General features: G+C 37.7%; 1 protein-coding gene across 1 annotated transcript in view; it reads left to right on the top strand.

The window, feature by feature from the left end:
• The window catches only part of COBL (cordon-bleu WH2 repeat protein), a gene marked incomplete at its 3' end in the record, with an annotated part of 151,478 nt that overhangs the window by 95,093 nt on the left and 29,891 nt on the right, over positions 1 to 26,494 (top strand). Inside the window, exons 9-10 of the mRNA XM_084205578.1 lie at positions 9,200 to 9,338; positions 12,276 to 12,446. Coding sequence (XP_084061704.1) covers positions 9,200 to 9,338; positions 12,276 to 12,446 — 310 coding nt within the window. The remainder of the gene's footprint in view (positions 1 to 9,199; positions 9,339 to 12,275; positions 12,447 to 26,494) is intronic.

A 26,494-nucleotide genomic window follows, 5' to 3' on the forward strand; every position in this document is an offset into this window, starting at 1 on the left:
CAAAGTTGGAGTTACCAGGTGATGTTTAATATATATGCAAGAACACAAGCAAGGTAAGCTGACAGTGTCTTTACATTACAATTTAACATACTTAGCATAGTAGTCATGCAAAAAATGCAAGATTTGTTTGGCAGGAGGACATCCATTTTTTTTCAAGAAAACATATGTCTTGAGAGTTGAATCCTTGAATTATGTGCAAGAAGAATTCTTGGAATAGTCTTTTTTCCAGCATCAATAGCATTCTTGATATTTTGCAATAATCCAGTTGCTTCTGGCTGTGAGTTCATGGTTCAGTTGCCAACTGTTTCTGAACAGACTATACTACCTGCCTTGGGAACGATACCACAACTTACCCTCTGGTGAGATCATGATAGCATCGATTGACCTCCACATGTGGTCTCTGTCAGGCACTTCATTGAAAACTGGCAAGACATTAGGGCCAGAACATACTGTTCTATGCAGCCCTGAATTTTGGCAGGGTTGCAATGCTCAGTAAGTAAACTTCATCTGGCTTGCAAGTCTCAGACAAATAGAACAGGCTGATGTCATCGTAAGCTTTAACTCTCATTAAAGAAGAAAGTATGTGTCAAGTAATTATGAGGCTTTGTTGGGCTCGGTATTTAGGGGAAGTTAATAGACAAAGATCATTTTGAACAGTGAGACTTCTGAAGAGCTGGCATTCAATGAGCGATGAAAAATGACCCTAGCACTGTGCTTAATTTAGAAACTGGGTTTGCATCACTTTTCAGACTTTGTTTCTAACTCCACCTTACATAGATCCTAAATTAAAAAGGTGAAAATTACAGAATTGAAAAATTAACAAAGTAAACGTCTGCTGTGTCAATCAGGTTTGATTCTATGGGTTAATAGCATAGTCATTGTTTAGCCAAATAAGAAAATAAGAGAAGACATCACAGGTATAATTTAAAAAAAATGTTTTCTGCTACTTCAAGCTATTTTTCACAGAATTGTGGAATTCTTAGTGGTGGAAGAGGCAGCTGGAGATCATCCAGTCTGACCCCTCTGCCAAGGCAGGGTCAAACATGTTATACAGGAGCACATCTAGAGGGGCTCTGTCCCAAACAGGGAGACTCCACAACCTCCCTGGACAAGCATTTCCACTGTATGCTCTGCCACTCTCAAGGTAAAGAAGTTCTTCCTCATGTTGAGGTGTACCTTTGTGTGTTTCAGTTTATGGCCATTGCTCCTCATCCTGTCACAGGGCACCACTGAAAAGAGTCTGGCACCATCCTCTTTAAAGTTGCAATAGGTCACTTGGAGAAATAGGCATCTCATTTTTTTTTTGCAGGATGCCTGTCTTAATGAGAATATAATTTCTCACCTCCTGAGACCCAGTAGAGAGCCCCTGAGTCCTGCTCAGCTCTATGTTACTGACACTTCCATGTGTGGCTAACAAGCAGTGTGCCATGATGGGTTCCTCAAGTCTTCATAGCAGAATCTATTTTTAATTTTGGATAATAAAATTTGACACTTGTGGGCAATAACTTGATGTAGAGCCATATTATGCTACAGTCCTAGTAATATGTCGAATTGACACTGTGGTACCACTTTGTTCTTCTCCCTTCTTCATGCTTTTAGGTTGTGGAAATTCAGGGCTTTAGACTGGTGTTCCTAAGTGCTGGAGAGAACTTGACTTGAGTGGGAATTTGAAGGGGGCAGTGGGAAGGCATGGCACAAACGAGGTGATTGTTAAAGGTCCTCTAACCCAAAGCATTCTAATGACCTATCGAATCGAAAAGGAGTCAGAAACTATTGCTGGGCATACTGCCTAAACCATGTTCCCCAGGCTTTCTATGAGCCTGCCAAAGGAGAAGGCTGATAGAAGGGGCAGAACACTGGAAATAATCAGATATGTTTTTCTCTAAATTGAGAAGACTGCCAAGATAATTGCCTAGGACCAAGTGCTGAGTACTAGAAATTTAACTTGGCTATTTCTATAGAAGAAAATTGACAATTAACAAAACAAATGAACTTTATTAAGAGTGTAAGATGTTAACTGTATAACTAAAAAGATGGGCACGAATATGAGATTAAAATCCGGAGGTCAATTTTGCCTTTTTTTGACTTCTGTAGAGGAGAGATGAATATTGGTTTGTGGTGGTTTTAAAATGCAATTTTTAAGTGTTTGAGGGGTTCTTCTTGGTTTTTTCCCCCCCCTAAATGAAGACATAAATGAGGAAAATGACATTGTATTCTGAGAAACAGAGGAAGTTCAATTCTTTGCCAAAGCAAACATCCGCAGACTTGTGTAGTCTACATGTTTCAATGCATGTGAAAATATTTGGTGTTGAAGAGTGATTTCCTTGAGTGGAAATAATACTGCAGCTAGAAAGGAGATTTTGCAAAGAAGGAAATCACGGCTATCTTAGTAGTTTAACATCTCAGATTTGTTTATGGATAATTTCCTGTCTGACACATTTAACTGAACAACTTAAAGGGTTTAAAGATTAGAGTGGCATTAATTTTTAACTGTCCTTGATGGTGACATTTCACAAAGGGTGTGTTCTATAAAAACAGATGGAAAAATGAGCTTGCCCCTTCACCTTGTACTGCTTTCTTGCGTTAACTGATTTAGCTTTCTGTCACCAATCAGCCAAGCATTCAAGGACATCTTGTCTTTTGTCTTCTTCATTTTGTGAATAAAATAGCACAAGAATGTAGAAATTTCTATAAAATCCAGTAGTAGTAAGCTTTTATCTGTTAATAAGGCTGACATGTTTTTGCAGTCAGAGCTTTTCTCTGCTTAACACCGAAGTTATTAAGAATAAAAAAACAAAATCTGAAATTAAGCATTATGGGCAAAAATATGCAAAATAGTGTGATATGTGGTTAAAATATTAATTGTAGGGTTCTTTTCAGTAGGCAGATGCATTTTGCACTCTAGCCCTAAGACAGATTTCCCACAGTACCTGAGCACTTCCAGCAGTAAAGCAGCTCAGAAACTGAGGCAGGGGGTACAGCTGCTGGTACAGGAGTAGAGCTGGGATGCAGCCATCAGGTGAGACAGACACCTGCACAGCACAAGGAAGCACACTGCAGAGTTTCAAAGTCAGGAGGAAGCCCCCTAATAGAAAGTGGTGTTGTCAGGACTGAAATATGGTTATCCTGTTCTTTGAGTTGCTTGCTATTCTTGTGGACTTAAACTCAAGTTGGCAATAGCTTGGGAGTTTACCATCTATATCTGTTCCCCAGGAGAGTGATGTGTCCAGAGTTACACAAGATGTCAGGTCTGGCTGGTCCAAATGTCAGTCCTGCTATCCCAGCATACTTACTCATATGGCTTACTTAAAGCTAAGCCTAACATTATTCATTTTATTCATTTTATTGCCAGGCTTTGAGATCCAATGCATCGGCATGAATGGAAGTAAAATTACCAATGCAGAGAAACTCTTTGCTAATTCCTAAAGTGTAGTTATTCCTATGCATTTTACCAAAATGACAAGTTTTCCAAATGATACCCTCTTTAAAAGTGTTTTCAGTGTGCTAGATTTTTTATTATCTCTGTGTCTGTTGTTTTGGCAATCTGTTGTTGTATTGTGTGGTATCCTAGGAAGTATTTTCAATAACCCACACAAATGCATTCTGCATAGTAAGGACACACTTCTGGGGAGACATCAGGCTGCTGTCTTTGAATGCAGTTTCTAATGTACTTGTGTTTTAGTGCACTTGTGTACTTATGGATTAAACATTCATCTTTTAACCAAATGAAACAAGATGCTACCCAATAAGGAAAGAAGGTAGAGAAGTTCAGTGCTGAAAAGACGATTTTATTCAATGTAGCTTAAAGTGGTCAGCCTCATTCGCTCAGTTGCCCAGTGTTGAGAGCTCACTGAATTTTCCTTTGTCAGTGTATGCCAGTGAAAAGACTAATGATGTGTGACCTGTCCAAGGAATATTAGGCACATGAGTAAATGTTGTATAAGACACATTAATGTTCAATTGGAACTTCTTGTGGTTTCTAGTTCTAGGCATGTTGAAGCATCTGTTGCCCTGTGAAAATGCAGACTCAACTGTGCAGGATAGCTTTTATATCATCAAGTTTAGTGGACAGATTTATGTCTCCATTCTGCAGCTGAAAGATTTATCTGTCTGATTTTCCTAGAGCAACTCTTCTCGGATCAAAATATTTTCTTCTCAACGGCTTCAAGTTATGTCATAGTAATATGTCTTTAAATCTAAACCCATAAATCTTACATACCAATCTACCACTTGTCTTTCATAGAATATTATAAAAGATTAGTGCAGTTATATCAAGGGTTTAAAACCAATTAATGAAACATGCATCTTTTTTTCTTTTAGTATTCTTCTAAAATGGTTCTTAATTGTTTGGAGATTTCTTAAATTTTTTTGTGGGGGAAGAGGTTTGAGATGGTCCCATTCGTGGTTTGGGATGTTACTGTTGTTTTCTCAGTTACAGCTTAGCTCTGGGGTTTTTTTTTTCTGTTTGGGTTGCATTTAAACATTTTTGAAATTCAGTAGGCAGTCTGACCCCACATGATATCATCGCCAGCAGGTGTATCAGAATCTAGCTCATTTAAATCAGAGTGTGTGTCTGGTCAGTGTGGGATGATGGAACCACTTTGTCATGAGGGTGTGCTGGTGATTGAATCCATGTGTCATTTTTCCAGTTATTTTTCTTTACTTCTAAAAATAATTTCTGCAGTTATTCACTGTTTCCATGAATAAAACAATTTGTATACAAATTAGCCAATTCCTCTATAAATAAAAGGTCCTGATGTGTAACATTGCATAAAAAGGAGAAAGAAGCAAGAGAGTGTAAGGACTTTCTTCACACAGTTTATATCATGTGTTATAGATTTATTTATTTGCATATGCTCAACAATAGTCTGACATCCCTTAAAAGCAATCTTTACTCCAGACATGATTCTATTGCTGACATGATTCTATTCCAGACATGATTCTATTCATCTATATCATCTGTAGCTATGTTGTTTGAGCAGAAAGAAAATTGCTTTAAGAAGAATTTTGTTAAATATCGAGACTCAAAAATTCTTAGGTTTTCAAGATTTTTCCCTTTCAATGGCAAAATGATAGGAGTGATAGTAAAAGGAAAAATCTGTTGCCATAAGACAAATGTTTCTTGCAATGTCTATCAAAAATACTGCAAAGACTGGCTTGGATTTTGAAACACAGACTATTCAAATTAATGATGCAGTTTCTGGCTTACAGAAGGAGGCTCATTTTTAGGACCCATAAACCTGCAGTGAATTTGGGCCCAGTTGGGTCTGTGGATTAAAGAAAGTTTACATTCACCAGATGACTTAGTACTTTTATAAATCAACATTTCTGTTAGAAAGTTTAAAAGGGAAGGGCTGACAAATACAAAACCAGTGTCTGGCCTGTAAGTAGAGGACAGGCAAGGCAAAGGGGTGAAGCTCACACTGGATTCTATCTGAGAACCTCCTTGTCTTTGAATGCTTGATGAATTTTCAGTAGTGGTGACTTTTGTTTCCTTGGGCCTCCTTTAATAATTTTCATTATTTCATATTCATTGCGACCTGACCAGAAGAAAATACTGGACTTTTGCACATAGGGAAACTTAAACTCAGTTTACACATGCAGTCTTACAGCGTCCACTGATTGTTTGCAAGTAGGGTGACTGTGAAATGCCACTGATTGAAAATTTCAAGGATTGGCCTTGTAGGATTCTTTTCTACACAAGTAATGTCCCCCTGATGTTGTTGTTATGCTCTAAATATATTCTCAAATCTTATCTAGAGCCCTCAAATTTTGTTAAGTATGTTGAGCTTTCACAGTAGGAAAACAAATTCAGCACGTTGCTCAGATATTTTGTACACAATATTGGAAGTATTTTTCAAAGAGCGTGTGAACCCTGAATGTGATGATTGTTTTGGTTTTGTTTTATTTTAATTATTCAATATTGTCTTATCAGTAGGGGAAGAGAAATTGCACAATTTTTCAGATTTGGGTCCTTTTTACCTCTTTTATTCTAGCTCATTTCTTGGTATTATAGTCAGAATTTAATGAACATCTTTTCAAATTAAGTATTTGTTGTAACAGGAGCTGATCTAATAATTTCTTGTTGATAAATATAGGTAATGCACAAGTGATAAGACTAGAAAATATTCTGTTAGACTCAAAGAGGGGCTTCTCATTGTAACAAAGTTTCAATGGGAAATTACTCCAAATAATGTTGCTAAGGCTTGATCTCTTTATAAAAGAAGCAGCCAGCCATAACAAATTATTTTCGAGTTCTATTGGTTTTGTACACACAATTGGAAGAAAGAAACAGAATGTTCTTTGTGTTTTTTCCATTTATGTTTAGCCTCATAGGTTTACCGAAATTGGGATTAAAGACAAGATACTTTTTACAATTTTTATGACCTTTGCTTGAACTAGACACTTCTTATATCCTTTGTAGCATGACTGGCTTTAAGCAAGCTTTTAGTCTTCTTTATAGTGTTTGTGAAGAATATTGCACTTAGCTGTCAGTATAATAAAAGCATTCTTGTGTGTGTATTTCACCAAATTTTCATTATTGCAGTCGTACACTAGCTATTTCCTAGCCTATTCTTTAACTGCAGCAGCGTGATCATCCGTACATGTGTTTAATGTTCCTCAGAAGATTGGACTAAGTAAGAATACATAGAGCTGAAAAGGATAATCTGACTTCTAGCAAGGATCCTTTCTTCTTAGGAAAGCAGTTATGTGTCTCTGTGGGATTTGAATACACCAAGCTAACATTCTTCACTCATCTGGTGCTTGGAGAAGGGTGATTAGTGATCTCTAACATTTTAAGCGGGAAGACACATTTCCTTACTTTCTGCCTTGATTGTCAAGATTTCCTAAGTTTATCATTCAAATCACCAGTCCAACCAGTTTTTGTCATAAAATAAAACTTTTCTGTCTGGAGAGGGAGGAGTGAAGCTGGAAGCTGCAAAATGCCATTAAACAACTGTAAAAGTCAAGCTTGTACTTGTGAAGTTTGGGAAGTTCAGATGGTGCCTCTCTCCCAGATGATTCAAGCTCTCCCTAGCTACTGAATTTTGCAGTCTTTGTAGCAATCAAAATCACCCTTTTATTAATATTCTTTCTCTTTTTTTCCTGTAAGATAGTATTGTGCAGAATCAAGATATAGTATTAAGTGCCTACATGTTGTTAGTCTTTTAAAACACAGGGGAGAAGAATGGGATTTTTTTTTTTCAAAGTGTGTATTTGCTAATTTCTTCAGTGGAGAAGAATGCAGCATTAGGTGGCTGTCCTTGGTGTTATTCCCCTCGAAACCAAAGCCTGATGAGTGTATTTCACTGAATGGAGTTTCCCATGTCCAGCTCAATATTAGCATTCTGTTTCAACTTCAGTTAGTTGTGGTTAGCTCCTAATCACTACAGGCAGTTTCTTTGTCAGGGGAATGTCCCATCTTAATATGGAGTAACACTATAACAATGGGCAAAAATTTTTCAGTGGAGCTCTAAAATTTTGCTGTATCAATTTCAAGCATTTGGTGTGGTTCTCTTTTCTGGATGTAAGTCCAATGCTTTTTAAATTCTATGAAATTTAGCGACCAAAATTTAGGTCAGCAAAGTTGCTAGTTACCCCTAACATTATAGCCCATTTACTATGCCTAACTTTGTCTAGATTGGCCTCATTGGCTTTAGTCATGTACTGTATGTGATGGAAATTTAGTATAAAATGCTGACATAATCCATGATAGTAGGAATTAGGACGGGACACCTTTCTTTCCCACCCTTGTTTGCTGTGAAGCTGCAGCTCATCCTGGTTGCTGGGCTCTATGTCCAATGTAGTTACTCCCAAGTTTCTCCCATGCAGGATGCAGGTTCCCCAAGGGGGTGGAGAGTGTCCAATTGTCATGTGGCATGATGGTTAAAGCATAATCCTCAAAGTTGGGAACAAAAGAGTTCTTTTTTTAAAATGTAAGACCCTCCTGAGTACTTTTAAAAAGGAAGGCTAAGTGAAGAACACTCTTTTCATATCCTAATCTTCATAAAATTAATTTATTCTCAGATTTTTTTACTCAACGTAGGAAAGGAAACCTGTAAATGAGTGCTTTTCCTCTGAAGTCTGGTGATAGATTTAAGCAGTGTGAAGCTACTATTTGTTTAATGAAATCTCCCACAGCAATTGTATTTTAAGGGTCCATTAATCCTCTGGATTAAAGAAAATATTATCAATATGATTGTTGTTATTTTTATTTTTATTATTTAGGCCTTTGAAATAGCAGAAAACCACTGCAGTTCTGTATGTTAGGTACAGAAGTATGGGGATAGACAAAGCAGTTAAATCAAAGAACTGAAAACTTCTTTGGTGCAATACCAGCAGCATGTTATATGTGGATAACCACCCTTACTCTCTACCTCAGCAAAGCCTGGTACTGACTGGTGTTGTCAGTACCTTTCAAATATTAAAATTCCACAGATTTTCCTACATGGTTTTATTATTATTATTATTTTTCCAGAAAAAGGAAGTGGAGCTAAGTTCCAACAAGCGACAGAAAATATTATGCAACCCAATGAAAAACCCAAGTTATTTGTAATAACATTTTTTGTATTTTTAAAAGGAGCATAAACAGTAATGAAGTCTTGGCATAGCAACCAGAATGTTGCAATTATTGGAAGCCAAGGTGTTACAGATCTTCAAAAGCAGGACTGTGAAGTCCACTGGGCACGAATAGAGTACAGTGTGATCTCATATCATCATGCAAGCAAACAGTCAATTCTGATTCTTCTCTCAAAAGTCCTTAGACAAGAATTTGAGAGGCAAATAAAAGAAATGAGAAAGACTTTATTCACTATACATGCCAATTGGAGTATTTAACCATAATTTAAGATTTGAAGAAACCAATGGGAAAAGATCTTGTTATGGCTCAAGCTTAACAACACCCATAGTGTCATACTTTGCTTTGCTGAGTGTTGGGTTCTCTAGTTCACTTTTTCCAAAACCATCAAATGCCTACCAGAGTAGTATTTCTGCTGTGACAGCAGTTCTTGTCTCTTTCCCTTTCTGAGTGCAATATTACTGTAATTCTTTAATCTCTGGTTGTCACTATAATTGCTCATTATAAAGATACTGTGCTCAGAAATTAGGTCATATGGCAAGCACTTTTTTTTTGGTTATTGAAAATTTACGACTTCAAAAAAATATATCCTTTACTGTGCTTATTTTTCAACTTGGTTAGATATCACAAGGAGCATCCTTGAATGATTTAAGGAAAAAGAAGAGGCGTGCCCCGCTTCCACCAGCCGCGTCTGCTCCACCCACTCCTGCCATACCAAACAGGACAGAAGACAGGGAAGACAAGAGGAAGAGCACAATGGGTGAGAAGTGTTCTTTTCTCCTGAATAACCCTGTTCGTGTGTTTTCAATGCTCACTGTTTGAAGTTGCCTTAATTCTGTTATGCTGTGTGTTTGGAAACTTTTGTAACTTGGGGAAAAAACTACATTTCTCTGCAGAATGAAAGTCTGGAAATAAGTGTTTGTATATTACCTCTTCTTTTATTTTTTTCAATGGCACCATTCAGAGTATCACAGGGTAGTAAAATGTAGATGACGCTCATCAGATGATTTGAATATTTAGCACAAACTTTATATGCAAAAGCACTAGCCCTGGGCCTGTTGGGGCCTTGAAGGTCATGATTGGTTTGCTAGTAAATCAAAATACAGAAATAGTAAATGGAAATGCTAATAAATGGAGATAAGCCAGGCAATACTGAATGCATCTGAAGTCTTGATGATCTGCTAGGACCAAAGTACAGTCACCTTGCTTCAGTGTTTCCTCATGTTTCTAAAGCCTGAAGACATTTGATTTTCATATTGTCCTCCAACAGTTTGACATCAATTGCCCATATAAAGTAAAGTTGGGGTGTTATTTTTTATTTCATCCTCACTTTTATTATAAATCAATATCTGATGATTCTTTAGCTAACCAGTAGAAGAAAAGAACTGATGCTGTCAAAGGAATGCCATACGTACCTAGACTCAACAAAAGAAGCTGTAGCTTCAGCTGCATGTGGCACCACATTTACTCACACAGGAAAACTGAAAAACATTCTCCCAGACCTCTGTTGTTATCTGCCTGGTAGCTCGTTCAGATTGGTGAGAGCTTTGCTTGAGTGAGGACACCAGGATTATGCTTCCAGCAAGCAAAGTGATTTTATAATGGGTCAAGTTATGAGATAATGACCCCACATATTGGAACTCATTTTTCAGTACATTAAGAGAATCATTCTTCAAGTGCCGTAACGCACTCAGTGCACTTCAGTTCATGCCTTTGACCTCATGTTTCATAAAATGCCTAAGACATACAGATATGACATTCTGTCATATATAATTGCTTGCATTACAAATCCCTCACAGTTTAGTGAGAAACCTCTTGGCTTTGTTCCAACATTTATTTTCAGTAAAGGCTTCACATTTAATGCTTCAGCATTTATGTAGCAGCAGGAGTCCATTTTCATGTGACATATTCAACTCCATTGACATCTCTTATTTAAACTCTCTAAGGGCAGCGTTATTGCTGGACCATATAACGCAGGAGTTTTCAGCAAATTGGCTTACTTTTAATCACTACAGAGGTCACACTACCGCTTCTCACGCTTTGCCCTACTACTGGTCACTTTTTGATGACATTTGTTGCTTTAACTTTTTATAAGTGTTCTTTTTCTTTTGTATTGGTGCTCAAATGTTGCAGAAAAGATAGAGCAGAGCTACTTCTAGTCTGTTCAGCACTGAGTACATAAGTGCTTGTTGGACTGCTCTGCTCATGTAGGATTCTGTAGTATCGTTTGCTTTAATGGAGCCTTATTATTGTACACTGACAAAGAACTCGTCCCACAGTAGCCCCGTCTTCAGTGCTTTTTGTTTTCTGCTACTTTCTTGAATGAATGTGTTCATTAACAAGAAAAAATGTTACAGGCGGAGAGGGCTGGTAAAACAGCCTCTCTTCAGGGCCCTTGCAGGAAAACAATGAGAAAGCACAGATGGCTCTGAAAGCATGAGAGAAAAGCTGTGAAAAAAGCAAGACTCTAGTGAGGGGAAAAAACGTGCTGCAAGAAATAGTCAGCCACATGATGGAAAAAAGTATTAAAGATACCTGTGTACCTCTCAAGTTAGCCATGTGAATCAAAGCAAAAGATTCTATCAAAAATATTCTCAAACTGGCAAATTCCCCATAATGTTCAATACTGAATCAGTTATTATGACACCAAAGTATTGTGCCAAATTTCCTCAAAGCAGTAAAAAAGGGCTTGCACATTTGCCAGCATTAAATTGTGTCTCTGGAAGATACTCTTCTGGAAGCTAGTGACTGCTAAGTGAAAAATCATAATGATTTAATCTTTTTCTTCCCCCTTGGTGCTGCTTCCCTTCTCAGCAGCCCCAAAGCACAAGCCAGAGAGTGTAGGAAGGGATCAGACCAAACATCTGTCTCTGCCAGCATCCAGCTTCAGCAATGACCACAGCACATGCTTGAGGCAGGTATGAAAGCAGAAAAAGCAGGTAGTCATGGTTCTTCAGTGCAATTTCAACCTCTAAGGACTTTCCAAATAACAGTAGCTCAAGTTCTGTACGCTACAAACTGGCAGCAGCTTTTTTACATTGAAAGTGGTTCACAGAGTACAGTGCAAAGATGCATGTATTTCTTTAGTTATTGCACAGTGTTGAAATAATTCCCCAGACAAAGTTATGGGCATTTCCTTTGATAGCTTCAAACACTATTTTGCAAAAAACAGTTTAATTATCTGCTTCTCTAAAATGTCAAAATAATGAAAACTGACTCAAAAAGAAGAGCAGAAAAGCCTGTAAGATACCTACTTCAAAATAGTGACCTAAGGCATCTTCCTCTTTCTCTCAGAGTCAGGAAAATAGTCTCATAAAGTATCTGAGAGGTCAACAAATTCAGGCAGTTTGACACTTCAGAAGATAAAATAAAACACATTTTTCACATTTTCTTACACAGCTTTTTTCAATTTTTTTTAGTTTGTTTAACTATTTTTCTCCATCTTTATGCCTGCCAAAACCAGTGATTTTTACTGGTAGTTGTAATGTATGTCTGTGTGCTGGGCTCAATTCTGCTCTTGGTTTAAGACACATCTTTTTCTCCTCCCTTAATTATTTGGATGGAAATAAGAGCAGAACTAGATCCAGAGAGACTTTGGATGTGGGTAAGGGAAAATCAGTGTGTTTTGAAAAAATAAAACTGAACAGAGTGATCATTATCTTGCAATGAAGTAACAAGTCAATTGATCCCCCTGTAGGTGATGGACGGCAGGTGCCACAAAAGCCTCCTAGGGGCACCACTCGTGGTGTCCCCCAGTTAGTGATCCCCCCACCCCCACCTTACCCTCCTCCTGGCAGTGACATTGTGGATCCATCAGTGTGTTACACAGAAGCAGATGTTACAGCACCAACAGAGCTGGTACCTAAACGTATGTTTGAAAATATATGTATTTGCATTTCCATTCTTTTGGTGATTACTCTCAGGGTAGCTTTTCCAGACTTTCCTCTCTGCTCTTTAGACATCTGTGTCTGTTTTTCTGTCTTTTTCCAGCCTGTTGTTTTTCAAAATGCCCAATGCAGTGTAACCAATTAATATAAAGTGAGCAAAACACTTGCTTGGAGAGAGTTTTGCATGCAATACCTGGTCATTGTATAGAAGCATTTTTAAATAACCATCAAGCTTTGTTGCTTTGTTCAACTGAAAAAAAAAATATTTTGGCTTTTATCAATTCCCCAAGTTTGGTTTTCTTGACTAACAAATTTTTTGTCTCCCCAGAGATGAGTTCCTTTGAGAGTCAATGGGTCTATCAGTCTAGGTTGAAAACTACAGTGTCTTCCTTAGGAAAATTAAACCATTTACAGGCTTTGAATATTGTTAAAGGCCTTCCTGTCCTCATGGATACATCTTTCTTGGCATCTCTGGGTAGTCCTTTGTGTGCTCTTCACCTTGGGGCGTAACAGTTATCAGACAAAGTACAATATTTTTCACATGCCCGTGTACTTGTGAAAAGCATGTTTTCATGCTGCTTTTTCGTGCTTATCCATTGACTGCCTTTAAATCTTTGTACACAATCCAAGTCTTTGATCATGTATTATGTTCCCTGTGGGCTTGCCCTGCACACCCATGTAGAGCTGGTAAAAGCAGCAAAGCTCTGCACGTTATGACATCTCATGGATGCACCTCCTTTGAAGACTAGGAGGGTGTCTCCTAACCATGGGATAGAGAAATGTCTCCATAAGCTACTAATTTGATAGAAGGTCTCTTTCCAGGACCTTATTTTTACCAAAAGTACTCTGCAGTTTGCAGTTACTCTGATACATTAATGTGGGTGTGTTTGCTGTTGATTACCAGCTAAATCTAAAGCCCAATTTCTCAAATCTGTGCTGAGGAAATACAAAAATTGGAGCTAATAATGGAAATTAAGGAGATCATACTAACAGAAAACCTGAATCTTATTGAGGATTAACGCTGAGACATCTTTACCAGCTTATGCACAGAAATCATATCATACTTAAAATCTTCTTTTTGTTCTAGATACCATCAGCTTTCCTGCGATGTTTTCTTTATTAAAAATCCATTGTGGCCTTCTTTGCATTAATATTTCTGCTTCATTTGAGTTTCTATCACTGTTATTTTGCAATGCTTTCCTGATCTACCTTGCTGATCAAATACCCTTTAATCAGTGCAGCCCTGATGTAATCAGTGTGATCATTTGCTCTTAAACAAACACAGTATCTCAGCCAAAAGGATTTCATTAAGCTTGTACATAGAAACATGAGTTTTTATTGTCCTTAATTTTCTGAGAGCAAGAGCTTAGTGGGTACTTATTTTAGACTTAAAGCAGCAGTGTTGGAGAGGGACAAGTTTTAGCTCTATAATTATGCTTTGTCCTACCTAGATAAAGATAAGTGTGTAGATTTACACAAAAGAAGCGTGTATAGATGTACCCATGAGAGACAGCAGCACAGGTAGGACAGATGCTAATTACATTGCCTAATGCCATTCTGAAAGGTGCTTAGATACTGTAGTGATTGAGCCCTCCTGTAAGAGCAACGTTGTGCAATGATGTGTTTTATTGCCTGAGAATGCCCCAAGCAGTGCAAATAAGATTTGGGCGGTAGATTCAAAGAACAACAAAATTTTCTATCTTCCTAACTCTAACCTCAGTAAATGTGTTTTGTCATAGAATGAGGTGGGGAGGAGGATAAACTGCTGATACCAGGTGTTGTTAGAAGACTTTTTTTCTGAAATCACTCTCAAAACCACTTTCTCTGATAACAGTTGTGGGTGGGTGACTGTCAACAGCAGTATGTGTTCCATGAGAAAAAATTCCCATTTAGAAGTAAAAATTCTGTGATCATGTGGAGTTTAAATTCTCACTCCTTATGATCTGCCACTGTCTGTGAAGGACTGTCCTCCCTCCCTTTCTTCCCTTCCTCCCTCCCTCCCAAGACACAGTTATCACTGGTGATTGAGTTTTCCAAATTTATGTGGAGTGTAAGTAATTCATGAGTATGGCATTTAGTAAGATACCCAAGCTTTTCTGTATTAAATACCATTTGATACATTTAAAAATCTCTTCTACAAACAAGGGTACAGAAGTTCCTCACAGTTTTTCTCTTAAATCTTTTTATCCTAGTTACATGACCTTTTCTCTTGCATTTGGTCTGGTAGAACCTTAGTTGCATGTTGTATGCACGTTTAAAATTGACGTGTTTATGGGATCCTTTCTCCTTCCTTACCGTACTAATCAGATTGTTCATGGCCTGATTCTAAGATTGACTGCGTTTTGGGAATGCAGAGATGGAGATTGTTGCATGGTGTTTGGTTATGTCACATTGTGAAGTTCCAAATGTGCGAGTTGATGGTAAGCTCTGTGCTGCTTACCTGAGGTAAAGAATGCACATAGTGAAAGACTGCTGCACCTAGGCAAGCAACTGAAACATGTTGCCTTGAAATGTCAGCCAGCTTATTAGAGTAAATTCAGTATTCCTGTGAAACTCCATATTAGCCCTCTATTTGGCTAGTTATTGACTATCATTAAGATATGCAGTAAGAAATTAAAAGCTCTATGGGAAAGAATATACAATATACTCTGCCTTCCTGTAGAGTGAGACCCTGACAAAGGCAATGACAGTTTCACAAACAGTTCAGTTGTATTTCTTCAGTCACTTTAGACCTGTATCTAGTCTTTCACAGGGCTAGATTCTAAGAGTTCGGTTTTGTTAGCTTGAAGCAAAAAATGGGTAGAAATACAGAGAGAAACTTCACTCTTTTACATGTGGCTCTACATCAAATGAAAACTTAAGTCTGCTGTGCAGGGAGTTTTGCTGGCTTGTCATGGTACACTGCTTCATAAGGCATATGTCAAGTGACCCAGCCTTTTCTTTCTCAGAGGTGGTCTTTAAAAGCAAGTATGCCTGCAGGTGTGGCTTAGGAGGCTTTTATTGCCATCACTATTCTTATTCATTCAGGCAATCTGAGGCTAAAGAATGAAGTTGAATTTCCAATATCATCTATCTTGCTCCTTCTGGAGAATTAAAATTCAGGCCAGGTAAAGTAGAATTCACAGACATACAGCGCATCAGTAAGTATTGTGTTGTTAGGATTGAGTTAGCTCATACATGAACCCAGGCAGTTAGAGCAACTGTGAAATACCAAATTTTAAAACATGTGCCCATGCACTTACACCTTCTTTGGGCATCTGATTTTTTAATGTTACTGAGCATGCTAGCCATTCTGCCGACTGATCTACACAATACTTATAATTTTATCCTTTTACTCTTTTCCCCTGACAGTTTACTGTTGTGCATCATTCCCTTCATACTCCAAGCGTGTCTGACAGACCTTGCCTCTTCCTATGACCTTCATACTTCTGAACCTCCTGTTGCCTCTGCTACCCTGATTCTTCTGTTGCCTTCCTTCCTCCTCTGCTGGAAAAAAAACCTTTTTTTTTTTTTTTTTTTGACTGAGATTTTGGCTTCTTTTCTTTTTAAACTCGCACATTCTCTTTAATTACAATTGATTATTTTTGGCTGTGATTCATACTCATTTGTGAGATGTATGCTCCAGAACTGAATGGTGTGTTACATAAATCTATATATCAGCCTCAGAAAGATTATCTGTCGTTCTTTTCCAAAAGACTCTCTTTATTTTGAGCCATGGTTTGCTTTGATTTGGCGTTGCAGAAGAGGGTGTTCTTGGGACAGGGTGTCTTACTTTCCGTGTTGTTTAAAGTTTTAATGAAAAGTTTCTAAGAACTCTTTTTTGTTTTTTCTTTCTGTTACTCTAGGTATAAAGTTTTGTATTCCCTATTTGCTCTATTTTCCTTTTATTGCATCTATTTTGTTCCTTTGGAACAAAACTAGTACTGGGCATGGCCTAGTCAAGTTGAAGTGCAAGATTCTTTCTGTATCTTGGCTATCAATCAAGCTGTCAAGACAAAAGAAACAGGAAGATCTGTTGCCTCTATAAGGGGCTTAAAAGGAATACCAAGAACCAATACCAAATGCACTGATTCATATTCTTTACTTCTGCTTTCATCCTGATGCTTAATATGAGTAATTTTATCTTGATGCTGGAGACATGCTGTGGAAATCGAGGTGTGTGTTCTATTTCTATAACAGAAGACACAAACACTGTTTGCTCAAGATACATCTCGTTCTACAAGTCTCCTTTTTCCACTTGTACTAGGAATTGTCAGTGAGTTCTAACTAAAACATCTTCTATGGGTTTGTACTTAGCAAAAACTTCTTTGTGCTAAAGGAAGTTCTTCATGAGAACGGCCCATAAGACATGTATTTTTAATAATCCCGAGCTACAAGCATTATGAGTTGTAATGTAATGGTGCACACACCCAGAACTATTCTGACCTCACATGTACTGTGCTTTAAGACATTCATGTTATTTAAATGAGTGACTTGCAGTACATAACTCTAATTTAAATGATGAAAAATTATTGTTTTACCCTCAAGCAAATAATCATGTTAATCTTGACTCCTTTCCAGGTAGGCAAAATGGAGAATAAAAAAGCAAAGCATTCCTACAGATAATATGAAATATGACTAAAATGGTGTTTGACAGTTTTTAATACAAATATGACATGTAGTTAGTAAGCTTTAAATGATTCTTTAGAAAGTATACTTAGTACCCTAAGGGTCTTCTAATAAAAGTAGAGAGGATTTGAACTCTCTGAGCTGCCAGGTACTTTGTAATACCTTCTTAAGACAGGACAATGTTTTAATTGTAAGTCTTCTCTCAAAAAAAAAAACCAAAAAAAACCACCAAACTAAAACCAAGTAGGTGTTCACAATGTAAAGATTAGGAACCTAATTTACCCATTCTTTTTGCTCTATTTGCATCCTATTTGTAACTCCACAGTTACATGTCCCATGGAGTTCAAACTAGTGTAAAAATAATGAAGTGGTGAAACAAAGTGGTTCATATTGACGACAAAGTACTGTGTATTGTCAAAGCAGTTCTTTCCATTGACACCATTTTCTCTGAAAGGTGGCAAAAGTTTTCAACAAAATCTTTAATGAAAAAATAATCTCCTTGCTTTGAAAAGATACAGCTATTGCCTCTCTCTACATAGCCGGCATGTTTCCTACAAATAGCAGTCTTTTTTCAGGTATCCTCCTCAAGCTCTTAAAAGCTATAGGTGAAATCTCAAAAAGTTCATTATTTACACTTAATTTACCTTTTCTTTAACTAGAATTCAGAATTTACCTTGAAAATATATTCAGGGAAATGAACAGATTTTGTGAAATTTCTAGGTTATATAATTTAAAGACCAGCTTAAGCTAGCAAGCTCTGCCTTTCAGGATTTAAAATAGATCATTGCTTATGTTCACTCATATTTGTTTATTATGATTTCATAAGTTACAGATACATATATATACATAATAAACAGAACTTAGGAAAAATATAGAAGAAAGACTTCTGTGTCTTTACAAGAAATCATGCTAGTTACAAGAAATAACACTATGACATTAGCCTAGTTTGAAACCCCCAGTACTCTACATGGTGTCAGAAAAACCTTTCAGTGACACTCAAGAAATCCAAATCTGTTGAGTAGAATTGCACAGGTATTCTGTCTCAGAACTGTTAATGCACAATAGCATGTGTGCATGGAGGGGTTTAAGCAAAGCATGATTGCAGGACCGGGAACTCTCTGGAAGTTTGGGTCATGAGCACCAGCTCAGCCCTGAGGGCAATTCCTGTTTGTTCCAAGCTTCAGCTCAGGATTTGTAAGAGATTCTCAACTTGGCTTCCGAAAGAGAATGGGTTTTTTTTCTGTCAGTTTCAGTAACAGGAAGGAGTATCAATTTAGATCTCTTTGATGGAGTCTTAGATCAGCAGTGATATGAAAGGACATTGGCTTGGTTTTGCTCCTTTTATTTTAGCCTTGGAGACATTGGAAGTGTAGTGAGAATGACATGGAAAAGTTAATAACAAATTCGGCACTATAACAAATTTTTCACCAAAATGCTATTACCAGAGTTAGTAAGAAACACATTTCATGTACTCAGGATTTATCTGCACTACCAAACAGCCTTGTTCAAATGCTGTCCCTCATGTTAAGATATCTGGGGTGAAAATCAAATAAGCAGTCAAAAAGAAATGGAAAATATCATTGAGCCCTTTCTGGAGAACAAATAAATGCTTAGACCACTTATAAATCAAAACAAATTCCTGTCTTACAACTCCAATGTCAGGGACATTCAGTGCTCTTAGGGAATAAGCACAGATTTATAATTTATGATTAAACCTATTCCTATGAATGTTCTGAACCCATACGAAATCCAGTGAATTAGAAACAGATTAAGTAAACTTCGTGGTGCACATTTTACTGAAATCTTTTTGTACGTTGGCCACCAGAGGGAGCCGGTGTTGTCCCAGATTCACAGTAGGAGAGCATGAAAAAGAAGTGAATTTCAACCTGATGGATTCCAAACTTACACAAAGTTTTTTAGTTTTTGGAGTAGTTGTTGTTTTTTTCTTTTCTTCAACTAAAATAAATAAAATAATTTTTTTCTAGATTATTTTACAATCAGTTTCCTCACAAATAAGAAAATGAAGATAAATTTATATTTTCAGGTGATGCCACTGTGACGGCATCTTCCAGATGCAAGCTCAGATTTTTGCTTTAAGCTTTCTCAAAGTATGGTTCATAGATATTGCCTCTGTATCTATAGCAGCTGTGTCCAAAGTAATTAGTGCATGTGGTTGGTATACGTGCTTAAAATATGCATAAGTGCATCGGAGTAGGTCAGGTTTAGTGCCAGTACAGAGAGTGTTCTGCTAGGTGGATCTTATCAGCTTGAGTCTTAGAATTTTAAAATCATGACCAGATCAGTTTAGTATCCATCTTCTTGCAAAGACAAATTGCTTCATTACCAGCAATTCAGTCTAAAGAGGATAAAATCTCTGCTTTTCAAAACATCCTTAAATATCTTTTCTACATGTAATACTTTCAGGTCTTTTCCTTACAGTTGGAATCTTTGAGGGTCAAAATGAATGTTGTCTTTCTCACTGGACAGGTGGATTTCTTTTTTTCCTTTTCTAGTGACAAGGCTGTAGAATAATACTACCTTTGAACTCATTCCATTTTTATCTTCAGAAAATATGCCACTGATACAGCACTGAAAATTATTCTGGGTACGTAAAATATGGAGAAAAATATTCTAAATATATGGATGGAAAAAGGAAATATTTCTCTTCTTGTTGTTTTTGAACTGGACTTATTTAAAGCTGTCTGTGGTATCTCGAGTTATCCAGTAAGTGCCAAGGGAGAATGATTGGCAGAGAACTCATCCAGTTCCAATTGTATGATGAGTTGCAAAGATTTATGATGCATTTGTTTATTAAACATATGGCCATCCAATCTATCATATGCCCATCATCTGTCCCTTTGTTCTGCCTTTTTAAAGTAAACTCTGTGTCATGATTCTCAAACCCTCATCATTTATGTGTACAGCCAGTTTAAGCCCTCCTTATTGTACTGTCACGGTATAAAAGTGCCTCTTTTTGAAAGCTGGGCTCTGTGTGTGTATGTATGACAGCAGTTCTGTCTTCTGAGCTTGGCTTCCAGTCGCTACCATGACTCTCAATATATATTTAGTACATGCAGTAGGCACCATTTAGCGTTCCATACAAAAATACATGTTATTTTAGAAGACAGAATGGAACTTATTCCATCCCTTGAAAATTACAGCCATGTTGTTTTCTGATGTCATTGTAAAACTATGGACTCCCCCCTCAAGGACAGTGAAACAAAATTGCTGTCTCTGTTTACACTTCTTATTCATAAGCTTCTGCTATAGCAGCTCTGTGGCTAGAGAAGTCCACTGTTAAAATTCATAAGAAGTTGACAAAACAGAAAGTGACATAATTAATTCTTTGTTTATCCAGAAGAGCTTACAGGTAATAAATGCTGATTTTTGCTGAGGTGGCTAAGAGGAAAGGTGATCTTGTATATTTTTCTCTGCAAGAATCCCCTGCTTTATTCCTTTTTTATTGTATATTCTTGTGTAGTGCTCTGACACCATTTTGTAGTGGTAAATGACTGTTGAAAGCATCAAGTCCAAAGAAATAATGAATGACTCTAGGAGCTGGCAGCATACTAAACAGGTATCAACTACTGAGTCCTTTATATTCCTTGGATGTACCTTGAACATGAAAAATTGTTTTTTATATTCACTTCTAATAAGAAAATAGTACATTTGGGTCACCAGATCTGCTTCATTTTCTCATGCCTTGAAAAAGTTCTAAGGAAGGAGACTGAGTCCTGGGTACAAACACTGCTTGGAAAGTGTGGCTAATTTCATATTCCCTTACATTCCCCTACACTGTGTTGCCTGCCTTCCTGTGCCTGTATTGGAAATAAGAGTTGTGGTTTTGCACACTTTCAGCCAGAAATCAGTCTGAGTGTAAGGAAGCACAATCACTTTGAATAATCAAAGAAAATATTTTCTGGTTACATTAGTATGGGACTGGACCCCAGTGAAGCAAATAGTCTTTCTAGACACATTTTCTGGTATTTATATTTTTAACTGGCTGCTTACCTTTTTCATGTAGTGTGGAATAAACCTGAGCTTCCCTTCTCGCATCCTGTCTAAATGTCAAGACATTTCTTGTCTTAATTCCCTTGCAGAACGGCTTTGCAATCCAAGTGGTCTGTGGATAAACTGTGAATATTTCTTCCAAGGGAAACCAAATCCCCTGTTGTCCTCTTCCTTCATCAAAAGAAGAGCAGTTTTAACTACAGGAGCTGTACCTTTAATAACTGAGTGGCATCTTAGGCATACTCTGCTGCCCTTGAATGGTGGAACGTGAGGGAGTTGTCACAGCCGTACACACAGAACGACTTACACTTCATCAGTAACAAGTGGGGCTAAAAATCTGTGTTCAACCAAATATATGCATGTGGTACAAATGTGTGTGAGAACTTTCATCCTGGGTGTGAATTTGAAGTTATGCCAGGTTTACACATAAGGTATGGGCCAAATAAAACTGGGCGGTGGGTGCTCTGTGGCGTATGTAGTGCAAGCTCCTACTGATTCAAATGCAGGTAAGGCTCATGGACCTGCAGTAAACAAACTGTTGAAAATTTTTCTCTTTTCCAAGTAGGTGATGATTCTAACACCAAATGAACATGCTCATACTCAGCTTTTCCTATTACCACTTCTAAGTCAGAAAACACTGACTAAAATGCTTGCCTACTTTCTTCTAAGAAATTGAGAATTCTGGCCATGCACATTCACTTCTGGGTTTTTGGGCATGAAGGAGCAAAGGCTGAGAGCAGAGACAGCTTCTCCTTTGTCAGCTCCTTTTGTGGATGCCATAATTGTGGTTCCTGGCATGGATAAAATAATTACTTTCTAACCTACTACCATAAGCAAAGGCTGGGTGTAATGGAGGACAAGACCAAGAAAGGAGGACTATGATGGACAATTACAATTTTTTTCTTCTAAGACTATAGTGATTAAAAGGTGAAAATAAAGTTGCTAAATATATAGTACCCTCCCATAAACTGTTGAAGATTGGTAGGGGATTATCTGCCTAGTTGTTAGAGTAAACAAAGCAACAAATTTTTCTACTTTTCAAGCATCTGATAAAAATCAATATTGTTTTCCGATTTTTAATACATGTATGTAAGCATTTTTCTCTTCCATGTTTTTTTTCTCATATTTTCACTTGACAAGAAGGTAAAAATTAAAAGGAAAATAATTTACCATTTGTAAAAGCATAAAACTTAATGATGAAATAGTTTCAACCTTTTTTTTCTAAATTATGTGGAAACATAATTTAGAAGCAAGAGATCTATTTTTAAGGTGTATCTGTGGATGAAACAGTCAAGATTTAAATGAATATAATTCTTAAAACATAAGAAGTATGACAAATTATATAGGAATTATAAAGACTGTAAGAAAAAATAATTACTGGCTTTCAGTTCAAGATAAGAGCCATGTTTACTTCACTTTTACTTGTAAGAGATGGAGCATTTTGGATGGCAAACAAACTCCTACAGACTTGTTCTCCAGAAAGCCTCACAGTGAACTGCCAAGGACTGCAGAAGGGCCATCCTTTGGAACTTCCTGGTGTTGTTGGAAATAGATGATGCTTTGGGGACTACTGCATGAATGCATTGGTATATTGGCTTAGTTCTGAAACCCTTTAGGGGTGCTCTCAGTCTCAGACATGCTAAATCAATGCTTAGGAGTGACACAATTATTTTGATGACACTGGTCTCCCCAAAAATAAGAAAAAACAAGAAACATCTTTTTCTTACTTTTTTTTCTTTCTTTTTTTTTTTCCCAGAAGAGATCCTGTTGCAATTAAATAAAATGTATGTGAATATTTTATTGATTACTTACAGTTTAAAACTGTATTTTTTCATTTCTAAAACCCTTCTCTGCTTGCCTTCAGAGAATTAGAACAATTAACTGACCAGTCAGTTAAAGAAACTTTGAGGTTTAAGTGTCCAAGTTTTCCAAATGAAAACATTTAGGTTAAAAAAAAGAAAAAAAAAAAAAAGAAGGCATGCATATACTGTAATTTGCTTGTTTGCTCCACTCCCTTGTGGACATGCCCAGCTTCCTCTGTACCTGGCAGCTTTCCTGCTCTGTATTCATCATGCTAATCAATGGGATTCAGATGTTCCTGAAATAAAATCATTTGTCTTCAGTGTGCCCTTACAAAGGACACAGACTGTACTAGAAAGTCTTTTCTGCACTTCCAGAATACATTAAATACATGCCACTGTTCATAATACATGGCTTTGGCAAAGTATCGATTGCTTTCTTTTACACCAAAAAAATCTTGCACAGGGAAACTCCTTGTGGGTTTTTTTTTTCCCACAGACTTAAATTAGTGCCTGTGAGAAAATTAGCAGGCTGATAGTAATTGAGACAGAAGTCTTTAAATTTTCATGCTGCAATGAGAAACGTAATAACAAACCACCAGCTTGATTCTGTGCTGGTTTGATAGGGGCTGCTCTAAGGTGAGTGGAAAGTTTTATAATACCATGCTAAAATTATGACTAACCAGGAGAATTAAGGTTATGTTGGAGCATTACTGTACAAACTGTACTGTACAAAGTGCAACAGTGGCCAGTCACACCTGCTAAAAAATTTTTCAAGCACACGTCTTAGTTAATGGCTTTAGGAAAAGAAATTACCTGGTTCTTTGGAGATTAAAAAAGAAGGTGCCTTTTCTTTTTTTTAATAGTCTTTGATTTTTTAATTAGGGATAAGAACAGGAAAGAGAGAGAATAATAATGAATAAAAAGAGGGAAAATAGATGGAGATTAAAATCCCAGGACCTTGAGGTTCTTGATTTTCAAAACCAAAAAGATTTGAGAATTTCTCCTTTCTTTTTTTCTTCTTTCTTTTCTTCTTTTCTTCCTCCAGACCACATCAAGTAAGCATTTCTTTTGAACTTCTGTATTAATGACTGAATTCTCTGATGTCTAAACCCCATCACACATGGGTTGGGTTGAAGTTTTGCAGTTGTTCATAGCATCCTTCTCTCAGTATCCCTGGTAGATAATACAAAATAAGCTTTTACATGTAGATGAAGAAAGTTTGCGTGCTCTGTCCTTCTACCTTTTTATTAAACTTTTGTAACTGAACTTCAGGCTCTTATCCTTCCTGATTCATTCAGGAGAAGCTGGTAGCCACTTTAAAAGTTACTGGAGGGTTTCATAGACAAGCTTAAACCCTACAATTGGGTGACCTTCTCAGTCTAATTTGAGGAGGAACTGATGCTGAAAAGAAAGAAACTCAAATGCATTTCCAAATTTCCCCCTTTTATGCTGATCCTATTTAAGCCCATTGACTCAGGTGAGAAATTCCCTAAACTAGCTTGCCTATTTTGAGCGTGTGATCATAGCAAACCTTCAAATTCTAGAAATGGCCCTGCTCCAGCAAAGCACTTAAGCATGCTTAATCAGGTACCCCATTATACAGCATGCACATTATTATTGAATGAACTGTGTAAATGAAAGCCTTAAAATTCTTCACATGAATAAAAATGCAGACAAATTTTCCCTGTGGGGATTCATCCCATGCAGGAGATATCTGCAGCTTTGCATTTTAATCAGTGAACGGTCTGATCCTGCTGCTGTTGAAGTCAGGGGCAGAACCTAACTGCTGCAGTGGAAGCAGGGTCTGATACTGACAGCACGTAATATGAAAGGGGAAATTTTTTTCCAAGTGGGTGTTCAGATGATGACCCATTTCTTGCATCAGGCTATTGTTCACCAGAGATGGCACTGCCATTAATGTTTTACTATCCACAAATCAGTACAAAGCGTAACATCCAGTTACCGCTCTTGCATGTTTGCATTTCTTCAAGTTAATAGGGAAAGAGAGCCCCAGGGCAAAGCATGATTGATGAGATAATTGACTTCACACGAGGACTGTGGAAGAGCAGGCCAAATTCAGCTCTGACTTCAGTATTTCTATCTCTACTTATGTCTGAAATAATCTGATGTAGTCCATCTGCTGCCAAAGAGGAGTGGTGGCATGACAGCAGTGCTCTTCTGTGAGCGCTTTGTTCTCTACTGGTCCAGTGTTCCCCTTCTTACTAGGCTCCCAGGGAGACCTTCAGTGTGCACTGCTGGAGAGATCACTTCACGGATAGTGTGTGGGTGTCACAGTACCAAAAACCATTAAGTGGTTTGGATGGAAGGGACCTTGAAGACCATCTATAGTCTAACACCCCTGCAGGGACAGGGATAGATTCCATTCAACCAGGTTCCTCAAAGCCTCATCCAACCTGACGTTGAATGCTTCCAGGGATAGGGTATCCATAACTTCTCTGGACAACCTGTTGCAATGTCAAAAAGAAGAATTTCTTCACAATGTCTATTCTAAACCCACCCTCTTCCAGTTTAAAGTCATTCCCTCTTGTCCTATCACTACATGTCCTTGTGAAAAATCCCTCTCCAGCTGTTTTGGAAGGCCCCTCTTCAAAGATCTGAAGCATGCTATGGGGTCTCCCCGGAGCCTTCTCTGCTCCAGGCTGAACAAACCAGCTCTTTCAGCCTGTCTCCATTGGAGAGGTGCTCCAGCCCTCTGACAATCTTCATGGCCCTCCTCTGGACTCATGACACCCTCCCTGCGTTTGACTCTTGTCCTTTGCTGTGATTGCTTGCCCATGTCTGTGTCACTGAAAAAGAAGTCTGTCTCTTGCTACAATTCCATAGAACCAATTGCCCTGGTGGTCCTCTGCAGCATGTGTGTGCCTGTTTCCTGCTAGTTTAGATCCAGGGGTGCCTGGCAGTGTTTTGGGTGGAGAGTGTGATTGGCATGCACTGTCCTGGCCTCACTGCTCTTGGTTTGTCCTCATCCCAGCACAGGAGTCTGGTCTTCAAATGGCCTAGGAAACATCCTTTGAAAATGCTACAATGCCCTTGCAGAAGGTACCACACAAGAACTTCAGGGAGACGCTATGTGTACTCCAACCCTTAGTTTTCTTCCCTGGAAGAATAATTTTTTCTTTACTGGGCAGTTTCAGAAGGCAGACTATTTTAGTGATGAGAAGTGTTCACATACTCAAAGTAGTGTCTGACTAGCTTTATGCTTTTACTGACATAATTGGATGTCTTACAGCTCTGAGAAGTACAATAGCAGAGTAATTCAGTGTGAATGTGCAGTAAAATGTGCTATAACTCAGAAAAAAGCCATGCTCTTCTAGGTTAAAATATTTCTGGAAATATAATTGCTGAAGTAAACCACCAGCCCAAGTTTTTGAAAAGCCTCTTGGAGGCAGGAGCATGTTTTCCACTGATCAGGAGGTCCAAGAGGAATCAGTTAATGTACATCAAAAGAGGTCAGAGTAGAGTTTTGTGTCTGTATGCTATGGAGGTGTATTAAAATGTTTTCATATCTAAATTTGGAGCTAGCTGTTGAAAATCTGCGTAGATATTTACATTGTTGGTGGTTTGGCTGAAATATGTTTTGGCCTATT

Source organism: Fringilla coelebs (genome assembly GCF_963513975.1).
Source record: "Fringilla coelebs genome assembly, chromosome: 1".
In the NCBI taxonomy this organism is placed as follows: Eukaryota; Metazoa; Chordata; class Aves; order Passeriformes; family Fringillidae; genus Fringilla; species Fringilla coelebs.